The 12,454-nt window shown below is 37.0% G+C and overlaps 1 protein-coding gene across 1 annotated transcript in view; it reads left to right on the top strand.

Moving 5' to 3' along the window:
* Positions 1-12,454, top strand: part of HOOK3 (hook microtubule-tethering protein 3) — a 128,552-nt gene that overhangs the window by 100,907 nt on the left and 15,191 nt on the right. Inside the window, exons 16-17 of the mRNA XM_012001057.1 lie at positions 7,294-7,381; positions 11,819-11,853. Coding sequence (XP_011856447.1) covers positions 7,294-7,381; positions 11,819-11,853 — 123 coding nt within the window. The remainder of the gene's footprint in view (positions 1-7,293; positions 7,382-11,818; positions 11,854-12,454) is intronic.

Here is a 12,454-nt window from a genome sequence, read left to right as displayed (position 1 = left end):
ATATTCATTAGTTATATTGGCCTATACTTATATGTATATATATATTTTTAAGACAGGATCTTACACTGTCACTCAAGCTGGAGTGCAGTAACTTAGTAGAGCCAGGTTTTCACCATGTTGGCCAGGCTGGTCTCAAACTCTTGACATCAAGTGATCCACCTGCCTTGGCCTCCCAAAGTGTTGGGATTACAGGCATGAGCCACTGTGCCTGGCCTATAGTTTGTTTTGTTTGTTTGTTTGTTTTTTCTTTTGATGCATCTTTGTCTCATTTTCGTATCAGGATAATACTTGCCACATAGAATGAGCTTGGAGGTATTCCTTCTTCCTCTGTTTTTCAGAATAGTTTGAGTAGGATTGGTATTAGTTCTTCTTTAAATGTTTTATAGAATTTGCTAGTGAAGTCATCGGATCTGGGGCCTTTCTTTATTGGGAGACTTTTTATTATGGCTTCCATCTTGTTACTTGCTATTAGTCTGTTCAGGGTTTGGATTTTTTCATGATTCAATCTTGGTAGATTGTATGTGTCTAGGAATTTATTCATTTCTTCTAGATTTTTCAATTTTTTGGCATATAGTTGCTCATAATAACCAGTAATTCTTTGAATTTCTCTGGTATCAGTTTTGATGTCTCATTTTTCATCTCTGATTTTATTTATTTGGGTCTTCTCTCTTTTTTTCTTAGTCTGGCTAAAGGTTTATCAATTCATCTTTTTAAAAAACTGGTTTTTGTTTTGTTGCTCTTCTGTATTGTTTTCTTCATTTCAAATTCATTTATTTCTGCTCTGATCCTTATTTATTTATTTATTTATTTATTTAGAGACAGAGTCTCACTCTGTCACCCATGCTGGAGTGTAGTGGCACGATGGCTCACTGCAACCTCCACCTCCTGGGTTCAAGCTATTCTCTTGCCTCAGTCTCCAGAGTAGCTGGTACTACAGGCGTGCACCACCACCCCTGGCTAATTTTTGTATTTTTAGTTGAGATGGGGTTTCACCATGTTGGCCAGGCTTGTCTCAGACTCCTAACCTCAAGTGATCCAACCACGTTGGCCTCCCAAAGTGCTAGGGTTACAGGTGTGAGCCACCACGCCCACCCTGCTCTTATCTTTATTATTTCTTCTACTAATTTTGTGTTTTGTTTGCTCTTCCTTTTCTAGTTCTTTAAGTGGCATTGTTAGGTTGTTTATTTGAAGTTTTTCTCTTTTTTGATGTAGATACTTATGCCTATAAATTTCCCTCTTACTACGGCTTTTGCTGTATCCCATAGGTTTTGGTATGTTGTGTTTCCATTATCATTTGTTTCAGTAAATTTTTCAGTTTCCTTCTTGATTTCTTCATTGACCCACTGGTCATTCAGGAACATATTGTTGAATTTCCATGTGTTTGTAATCCAAAATTTCTTTTGTTACTGATTTCTAGTTTTACTGTGTTCAGAGAAGATGCTTGATATTATTTCAGTTTTTTGAGTATTTTATAGATGTACTTTTTTCATAAATATTTTACTTATATTTATGTTACTTACGTACTTCATACTTTAACAGTTCCACTACTATTTTTGCTCACCTATTCCCCATTGAGAGAATTTAGCTGTTTTTAAACCATTCCAAAGAACATCTTGATACACACTGGATTGTGTTTTATGATGTTTACAATGGCTTCCACCTAGTAGGCTTACAGTATTGTTTGATGAAATAATCTCAAAAATGACTAAGATGGATAGTTGAAATAATCTTTTAGTTGGATACATATTTCCACTTTGCTTTCTGAAAAGACTGAACAGTATTACGGTATTACTAGTAATGTGTTTATGGACCTGTGTCCCCATATTGAATGTGGATTTTTCAGATAATTTATCCTTTTGTTACTCAAAACCACTCAGATTTTTTTACCTTGATGTGAAAAAGTTATTATAGCTTTAATTACATTTTTATTGTGATCCTTTCTAAATTATAAACCTATAATGTCTTGTAATTTAAGTAAAAAAATTTCTTATTAAACTTTTTGGCTATTTGGATTCTAAACACTTGTTGTCTTGTTTTCTCCTTAATTTGGAGCAGTCTGGCTTCTACTACTACCATTTCACGAAAGCATTTCTTACTAAGATAACTGGTCATCTCTTAAATGGCCAATCCCGTAGCAGCACTCAAGACTTTATCTTTCCTCATCTTTCTACTATATTCAGTGTTGTTATTCAGTTCCCCCTTCTTTAAATTTTTTATTTCAATAATGGCCTTCTCTTATATTCTCTGTCATTCTCTGATATTCTTCAGGGTGAGGTTCCTCTTTCTACTCCTTGGTTGATCCGCCATGGGCCATCTTTGTTAGTCTTTTACACTGTTTTTCACACTCTTTCTAGACAATATCATTTTTGCTCATGGCCTCAGTTAACTCCAAATGGCTCCCAAATCTGTATGTTCAACTCAGGTTTCTCTGTGCTTTAGATTGAGGTATCTAGCTGTTTGACAAATTTCTAGGCATTTCATTTTCAACAAATGTAAAATCAGATCCCTATATTTCTTTCTTATCCTATTCCTTTTGTCTTACCTTCTCAGTGAATACCAAAATCCTTGTATTCTTTTGCCTTTTCTCAAGATAGTTCCTCCTCTGTCCCTTTCTATTTCCTCCTCTGTCCTTTTCTATTTCAGGCATATTTAGTAATAATAATAGTAATAATAGCATTCTCTCATCTTCATGCCTGCTCTTGAACATTTTAAATAATATCTTCCATTGTAAAACCAAAGTGATCTGACATGCTACCTGTATGATCTGTCTAACCATGTTTTCCCTTCTTGCAATCCTTCAGTATCACCCAACACCTTTGGAAGTAAGCTAGTCTCCTGAATGTTTCATCATGACCTAGAGAATTTATGAAAGTCAAACCATGGGCTGGGCGCAGTGGCTCATGCCTGTAATCCCAGCACTTTGTGAGGCTGAGGTGGGTGGATCACCTGAGGTCAGGAGTTCGAGACCACCCTGACCAACATAGTAAAACCCCATCTCTACTAAATATATAAAAATTAGCCAGTCGTGGTGGTGCGCATCTGTAATCCCAACTACTCAGGGGGCTGAGGCATGAGGATTGGTTGAGCCTGGGAGGCGGAGGTTGCAGTAACCTGAGATTGCACCATTGCACTCCAGGCTGGGCGACAGAGGGAGACTCCATCTCAAGAAAAAAAAAAAAAAGAAAAAAAGAAAAAGATAAAAGAAAGTCAAACTGTGGAGTCAGCATTATTTAAGGTTGTCTGAGTTATTCCAGTTTCAGCTTGAGGCTTGCTGATTACAGGGTAATCCCAGCAGACACTTTGTATTCCATACATGGTTGTGCTGATCTCCTTTTCCCCAGTTTCTCTCCAGCCATTCTTCCTCTCATAACATACTCATCATCATACCATTCCTGAATTCACTGCATCTTCTTATTTTTCTGCATACTTTGGACATACTGACCTCTGTCTTGAATCTCCTTTCCACCCATAACCCACAGATGTTTTATTTATTATTCTAGTCTCATTTCAAGTCCAGTGTATTTTAACTCGTCCAGAGAGTTACTGTTTCTTTGACCAACTATCAGTTTTATATGCATCTATGTACTACTTGGAAGTTTTTATCTGATTGTATTTTATTTGTTTACACTTTTTCCTCCCCACTGGGCTTTAATTCCGTGAGGGCAGGGATCTTTTGTGTGTGTGTGTGTGTGTGTGTGTGTGTGAGGCAGGGTCTCACTCTGTTGCCCAGACTGGAGTGCAGTGGCACGAACACAGCTCACTTCAGCCTCGACCTCCTGGGCTCAAGCAATCTTCCTACCTCATCCCCACAAGTAGCTGGGACTTACAGGTGCTCACCACCATGCCTGGCTGATTTTTGTATTTTTGGTAGAGATGGGGTTTCACCATGTTGGCCAGGCTTGTCTCAAACTCCTAACCTCAAGTGATCCAACCACGTTGGCCTCCCAAAGTGCTAGGGTTACAGGTGTGAGCCACCACGCCCACCCTGCTCTTATCTTTATTATTTCTTCTACTAATTTTGTGTTTTGTTTGCTCTTCCTTTTCTAGTTCTTTAAGTGGCATTGTTAGGTTGTTTATTTGAAGTTTTTCTCTTTTTTGATGTAGATACTTATGCCTATAAATTTCCCTCTTAGTACTGCTTTTGCTGTATCCCATAGGTTTTGGTATGTTGTGTTTCCATTATCATTTGTTTCAGTAAATTTTTCAGTTTCCTTCTTGATTTCTTCATTGACCCACTGGTCATTCAGGAACATATTGTTGAATTTCCATGTGTTTGTAATCCAAAATTTCTTTTGTTACTGATTTCTAGTTTTACTGTGTTCAGAGAAGATGCTTGATATTATTTCAGTTTTTTGAGTATTTTATAGATGTACTTTTTTCATAAATATTTTACTTATATTTATGTTACTTACGTACTTCATACTTTAACAGTTCCACTACTATTTTTGCTCACCTATTCCCCATTGAGAGAATTTAGCTGTTTTTAAACCATTCCAAAGAACATCTTGATACACACTGGATTGTGTTTTATGATGTTTACAATGGCTTCCACCTAGTAGGCTTACAGTATTGTTTGATGAAATAATCTCAAAAATGACTAAGATGGATAGTTGAAATAATCTTTTAGTTGGATACATATTTCCACTTTGCTTTCTGAAAAGACTGAACAGTATTACGGTATTACTAGTAATGTGTTTATGGACCTGTGTCCCCATATTGAATGTGGATTTTTCAGATAATTTATCCTTTTGTTACTCAAAACCACTCAGATTTTTTTACCTTGATGTGAAAAAGTTATTATAGCTTTAATTACATTTTTATTGTGATCCTTTCTAAATTATAAACCTATAATGTCTTGTAATTTAAGTAAAAAAATTTCTTATTAAACTTTTTGGCTATTTGGATTCTAAACACTTGTTGTCTTGTTTTCTCCTTAATTTGGAGCAGTCTGGCTTCTACTACTACCATTTCACGAAAGCATTTCTTACTAAGATAACTGGTCATCTCTTAAATGGCCAATCCCGTAGCAGCACTCAAGACTTTATCTTTCCTCATCTTTCTACTATATTCAGTGTTGTTATTCAGTTCCCCCTTCTTTAAATTTTTTATTTCAATAATGGCCTTCTCTTATATTCTCTGTCATTCTCTGATATTCTTCAGGGTGAGGTTCCTCTTTCTACTCCTTGGTTGATCCGCCATGGGCCATCTTTGTTAGTCTTTTACACTGTTTTTCACACTCTTTCTAGACAATATCATTTTTGCTCATGGCCTCAGTTAACTCCAAATGGCTCCCAAATCTGTATGTTCAACTCAGGTTTCTCTGTGCTTTAGATTGAGGTATCTAGCTGTTTGACAAATTTCTAGGCATTTCATTTTCAACAAATGTAAAATCAGATCCCTATATTTCTTTCTTATCCTATTCCTTTTGTCTTACCTTCTCAGTGAATACCAAAATCCTTGTATTCTTTTGCCTTTTCTCAAGATAGTTCCTCCTCTGTCCCTTTCTATTTCCTCCTCTGTCCTTTTCTATTTCAGGCATATTTAGTAATAATAATAGTAATAATAGCATTCTCTCATCTTCATGCCTGCTCTTGAACATTTTAAATAATATCTTCCATTGTAAAACCAAAGTGATCTGACATGCTACCTGTATGATCTGTCTAACCATGTTTTCCCTTCTTGCAATCCTTCAGTATCACCCAACACCTTTGGAAGTAAGCTAGTCTCCTGAATGTTTCATCATGACCTAGAGAATTTATGAAAGTCAAACCATGGGCTGGGCGCAGTGGCTCATGCCTGTAATCCCAGCACTTTGTGAGGCTGAGGTGGGTGGATCACCTGAGGTCAGGAGTTCGAGACCACCCTGACCAACATAGTAAAACCCCATCTCTACTAAATATATAAAAATTAGCCAGTCGTGGTGGTGCGCATCTGTAATCCCAACTACTCAGGGGGCTGAGGCATGAGGATTGGTTGAGCCTGGGAGGCGGAGGTTGCAGTAACCTGAGATTGCACCATTGCACTCCAGGCTGGGCGACAGAGGGAGACTCCATCTCAAGAAAAAAAAAAAAAAGAAAAAAAGAAAAAGATAAAAGAAAGTCAAACTGTGGAGTCAGCATTATTTAAGGTTGTCTGAGTTATTCCAGTTTCAGCTTGAGGCTTGCTGATTACAGGGTAATCCCAGCAGACACTTTGTATTCCATACATGGTTGTGCTGATCTCCTTTTCCCCAGTTTCTCTCCAGCCATTCTTCCTCTCATAACATACTCATCATCATACCATTCCTGAATTCACTGCATCTTCTTATTTTTCTGCATACTTTGGACATACTGACCTCTGTCTTGAATCTCCTTTCCACCCATAACCCACAGATGTTTTATTTATTATTCTAGTCTCATTTCAAGTCCAGTGTATTTTAACTCGTCCAGAGAGTTACTGTTTCTTTGACCAACTATCAGTTTTATATGCATCTGTGTACTACTTGGAAGTTTTTATCTGATTGTATTTTATTTGTTTACACTTTTTCCTCCCCACTGGGCTTTAATTCCGTGAGGGCAGAGATCTTTTGTGTGTGTGTGTGTGTGTGTGTGTGTGTGTGTGTGTGTGTGAGGCAGGGTCTCACTCTGTTGCCCAGACTGGAGTGTGTGTGTGTGTGTGTGTGTGTGTGTGTGTGAGGCAGGGTCTCACTCTGTTGCCCAGACTGGAGTGCAGTGGCACGAACACAGCTCACTTCAGCCTCGACCTCCTGGGCTCAAGCAATCTTCCTACCTCATCCCCACAAGTAGCTGGGACTTACAGGTGCTCACCACCATGCCTGACTGATTTTTGTATTTTTGGTAGAGATGGGGTTTCACCATGTTGGCCAGGCTGGTCTCAAACTCCTGAGCTCATACAGTCTGTCTACCTCGGCCTCCCAAAGTGCTGGCATGGGCCACCATGCCCTGCCTGAGTGCAGAGATCTTTTAATACTAATGCTGAGCACAGTCCTTGAGACATAGTCTTCATAAACATGTATTGAAGTGAATTTCAGAGAAATATGCATAACTACATTGGTTCTAAAATATGTGCCCACCCAAACACTGTGTTAGAAGTCATCATTCGAAATTTCAAGCAATACCAAAAATAATCAGAAAAGTAAGCTGCCACTCATGACATTAGGCCACTACTATACTACTACTGCTATAACATGAGACTTTATTTTGTTAATTATACTTTCTAACTGATATGACAACCTAAGGAAAAAAGGCATACATAAGTCACTACTTGGAAAATTAATGTACATTTCATTTCTAGGCTGGTGAATCAAAGACTTCTGGAAGTACAGTCACAAGTTGAAGAATTACAAAAATCTTTACAGGATCAAGGCTCAAAAGCAGAAGATGTAAGTTTTAATATGTACCAACCATGGTCCGTCAGTTTCACAATGTTGAGAAATAACTTTTATTTTTTATTTGATGTTTTTTATCAAAATAATTTAGTGTTATGTTGGTTATAGAAAAGAAACAGTGTTTTCCTTTTTACTAACATTCCTTATAAAAAGGACCAGATCTGTCTCTTCAGATTAACTCTGCTGGGAATTAGAAATTCATTTCTAGTTACCAACTGAGGAATTAATTGAGGCTTTATGTTTTAAATGTGCTCAACTCAGTGTTCAAAGGTGAAGTATAGGGTTTGTCCCCTTTGGTCAAAAAAAATTGCTAGTGGGAATTTGGAATGTTCAAGTAGAAATTTTTAATATAAAAGTGATTTTAAGAAAATACTGCTGTCCCTAGAATTGCATTTTCTCTAAATCTCTGAATCCCTCTTACTCCTTCTGTTCCCCAACACTGGCCCTTTTTTCACATCCCCCAGCACTCTGCATCTCTGTCACAACTCTGCACACTTGCACTAGAATAGTGTAAATGTATCAGCCAAGGACTGCCTTTCTTCACACCTGCGTTTTAACCTTCTATCACAGTACTTAGGTAGCACATAGTCGTCTATCTCTGGCAAAAGTGTAAGTCAAATTTTGCAAATCCTTTATGTTCAATGAACAGTAAACAACAGAGCTAAGACTTAAAGAGTGTTCAAAAATAATGTAAAGAGGAGAAAAAACAAAATTTTGGTGATAAGTCTTTGCTTCAACCAGATGTTTTGTTTCTTTCCTGTTACCAGTGTAATTTGCTGTAAACTCTGGCATTTGAGCATAAATGTTTGTTTCCATTGATAGAGTCATTTTGGAGGATTAACTTCAAAACTATAGATGTAGCCAATTCCATTTGGCCTTTTTAACATAAGAGGATATAAAAACAAAAGGAACCAAAGAAAGGGAGTTAAGTATGTTACTTAAAATTTGTGAATACTAGATACAAAAAGCTCATCCATGGCCTAGCTTAATGAGTTTCTCCAGACATCATCTTGTGTATATTGGTAACATGTTCTTCATTCTAACATGAGTGATGTTAGCTCATCCCTTAATCAATGCGTTGGCAGTCCTTGTTAGATTCCCAGATTGATTTCTGATTCCTAAAATTGTCACCAACATTTAAACTTCCGTATGCCCTTATTAAAATTTAAAACATGTTTTTATTCAAAATGCTAAATCACAAAGAGGTGAAACAAAACTACATGAGTGTATTAAAATATTACTAAGCCTAATTAAGTATCTTAGAGATGAACTGAATGGGGCAACATTTCTTAATTCAGTGAAATCACTAGGTCCTTTAAACTGAGATAAATGTAAAATCCATTCTGGTCTCTAAAAGTCTGAGGAGACTTTTATTGATTTGTTATGGGAGTGAGGGAAGGGCATGTGGTACATGGGAAGTAAAAATGGTGAAATATCAGAATCAACTTAAACTTCAGTGTTACAATGATGGCCATTGTGCATGGTTCTCTTACATTAAAACATAAAAGCATTTATTCTTCAAAAGATAATTTGGCATAGCTTGATTAGGTATCACTATGGTAATCAAATCTAATTAAATATGCTGTGGGCCATTACTTTAACAGAACGTATTTCAGAAGTGAGATGCCAGCCGTGTCAAGTACTATTTACATAAACTCGTCCATTTATTTGATTGTCCAGATGCCAATGTCTTACTGTAAACTAAGCAGAACTTTGCTCTGAGCTCTTTTCTATATGTAGAAAAGATTCAGATAGCTGAAACCGTGCCTCCAAATGGCTTAGAGAAATAAATAGTACAGTACAGGATATATGGTTCTTGCCCCAGCAAATATTTTTATGTTTTTGTCTTACTTTTCTCTTTCTCTAACTTAAGAGTGTTGCATCTCGGGAATGTACAACACATAAAGCAACCTGCCAAAGGAAATGGTCTCCTCTGGAGAAGAACAACATAACTTCTGCCAGCTTCTGTTATCAAAAGCACAGTCCTTTCATGTAATCTTAAGTCAGAGTAGAAGGGGTTGCACATTTTTATTATTATTTTTATGTAATTTGTTTTTAGCATGGAAGCAGAAAAACATTGTTATATCCAGCCATATGGATAATTTGAGCTAGCCACAATATATAAAACTTTAGAGCACAAGACAGGATGAGGAGACAGTAGAAAAAAGAAAAATGTACATTTCTTTTTAAAAAGTGCATATCTTGGGCTGGGCACAGTGGCTCACGCCTGTAATCCTAGCACTTTGGGAGGCCGAGGTGGGCGGATCATGAGGTCAGGAGATTGAGACCATCCTGATTAACACGGTGAAACACCGTCTCTACTAAAAATACATAAAAAATTAGCCGGGCATAGTGGTGGGTGCCTGTAGTCCCAGCTACTCGGGAGGCTGAGGCAGGAGAATGGCGTGAACCTGGGTGACAGATCTTGCAGTGAGCAGAGATTGTGCCACTGCACTCCAGTCTGGGCAACAGAGCGAGACTCCATCTCAAAAAAAAAAAAAAAAAAAGTGCATATCTTTTATTTCTGTTCATGAATTACTAAATCGTTCCTTCTCTTGGCTGCTGTGTTTGCTTCATACTAATTTGTCCTCTCTGTCTCTTGGCATGGTTTCTGCTCAAGGCTATTGTAAGTATGGCTTCCTTTTCATTTTTATATAGTGAGCAGTTTTTGGATTTAGACTGCCATCATAGTTGATGGTATGGAAAATTTTATTAAGGTAGTTTTGTACAAAATGAATATCTGGATTACTTGCCTTGTAGGTTTAGGACCTTTACAATTAAGATACTTAAAGGTTATCGAACTCTTAAAGAGTCAACCGACAAGAAGTCTGCTCTTGGTTTTATTCCCCATTCCACTCCTGTTCCATCCCATTATTATAATTAATTCATTTATATAAATTATCTTGATACAGTCTACCCTCCTTCTGCCCCGTGCTTTGGTAGGAACAGTCTTCAGTTTGGAGAGGCACTGCAGCATAGGAAGCATGGAGTTGAAGGCCAGGCATGGACTCTGGGGTCTGGCAGACCTGGGTTTTGGATCTGCCACTTGAAAGCTACTACATGTTCTCCAGCCTGTCCTTCCTCAACTGTAACGTGGGGCTATTGTTACACAGGCTGTGAAGTTTACATATGACAGTGTCTATGACACGATTTAGAGCATTGTTTGGCATATTAACCACCCATTTAACCATTTTATTATATATCTTCTCAGAGTTAAAGTTTTGCTAGACTCTAATCAAATCATAAGCACAGAATTAAAGTTTCTAAAAAGTATTTACATTTTACCCCTGTGCTAAAGAAGGAATGAGCAGTAATCGAAAGTTAATAGAGTTGGCCGGATGCAGTGGCTCACACCTGTAATCCCAGCACTTTGGGAGGCCGAGGGTGGGAGGAGGATCACTGAAGCCCACAAGTTAGAGACCAGCTTGGGCAACAAAGTGAGACCCTGTTTCTATTTTTTTATTTTTTATAAAATAAAGTTAACAGGGTTATCTTTTTGTATATTTGGAAAGCGGTGATAGAGGACATGTGGATCTACTGAGATAACTATAGTTAACATATTGAGGAAAGAAGTGAAAGTTGAAGTATTACAGAGCTGTGTTAGAATGGAAATGAATAAAAATTTATGGTAATTATTATCAAAAGAACTTAGTGTGAGGGTTCCTTTTCCCTCATCACTGGCATTGATTGGACAATTTGTTTTATAAGCCTATATTAATTGGGTTTTGACTGAATTAATTATATAACCATTTATCTCAAAATGTTTCATAAAATTGATTAATAGTATGTACTGTGTAAGTTTAATTATGAAATTTAGTGGTCTTATAGAGAATGTCTTTATTGTTTATTTTTAGGTCAATTTTGATCTCCTGCTTTTCAGGAGCCTTTTTTTTTTTTTTTTTTACCCAGTGAAAGCTACATTCTCCTTCACATTCCCATACCATTGCATAAATTATTTGTAACCTGTGCATTTTCATAAGTCACTGATTAAGTCAGACGTATTTATAGAAGCTGACCCAATACTTTATCATGACTCAAGGAAAATAGCAGATAAGTGTCTTAAAGGAAATCTATTATTACTAGGGTCCTGTCTGCCTACCAAATCCAGGAATATTAGGTCTATAATTAAGTGGCTTTTTCATTCCTATTTTATTCATCTGCCTGATTATAAATAGAGAATTCATATATATATCCAGGTTGTGGGTATTTCATACTGATTGTCATCCCTTAGGGGGATGTAATTATAATCTAATTACATGTCTCCCTTTATTAAAGAGATTTAAACTGGGGTACATTGTGTGTTTTCAGCTCTTTGACCAAACAAATTACTGAGAGCTCACTCAAAATTCTGACTGTTGTACTTTTAACTTAAAAAAATATTATTTTAGTTAAAATGTGAGGTAATAAACTAACTTTGTTTTTCATTTTTAGTCAGTCCTTCTAAAAAAGAAGCTTGAAGAACATCTGTAAGTATAAAAGCTGTTGAGGCTGATTCTTCTATAGTGGAACAGACGTGCTTTGTGTTAGGTAGTTATGGGTGTGTCTAGGCGTTGGCATAGGTGGCCCTTGAAGAGATAGAAAATTATAATATATATTAAGAGAGTCTGAAGGGTCACTCCCGCCCAAGGTTCTTAGGTCAGAATAATGACTGCTTTAGAACTGCCTTCTCAAATGAGACTTTAGGGTTTTCTCTCTTTGTGATAATCGTAGTTAGGAGTTTGAGACACTCTAGATCATGGGTCAGACACCTCTTTCTATAAGGGTCAGATAATAATTGTTTTTTAGGAGTTGAAAGCTGGTCTCTGTCACAGCCACTCAGCTCTGCAGTTGTAGCTTGAAAACAGCCATAGACAATACATCAATTAATGGTTGTGACCATGTTGTAGTAAAACTTTATAGATACAAACAGGCAGCAGGCTGGTTTTGGCCCATGGACTATAGCTTGCCAGCTCTAAAGTATTGCCAGCTTAATCTATTTATTTAAAAAAAAAATTTTAAGAGACAGGGTCTTTTAAAAAAGAGACCCTGTCTCTTAAAGACAGAGCAAGACTCCGTCTCAAAAAAAAA

Source organism: Mandrillus leucophaeus, unplaced genomic scaffold (assembly GCF_000951045.1).
Source record: "Mandrillus leucophaeus isolate KB7577 unplaced genomic scaffold, Mleu.le_1.0 Scaffold649, whole genome shotgun sequence".
Taxonomy (NCBI): Eukaryota; Metazoa; Chordata; class Mammalia; order Primates; family Cercopithecidae; genus Mandrillus; species Mandrillus leucophaeus.
The sequence above is the reverse complement of the archived record's forward strand: the minus strand, read 5'-3'. Positions and strand labels throughout refer to the sequence as shown.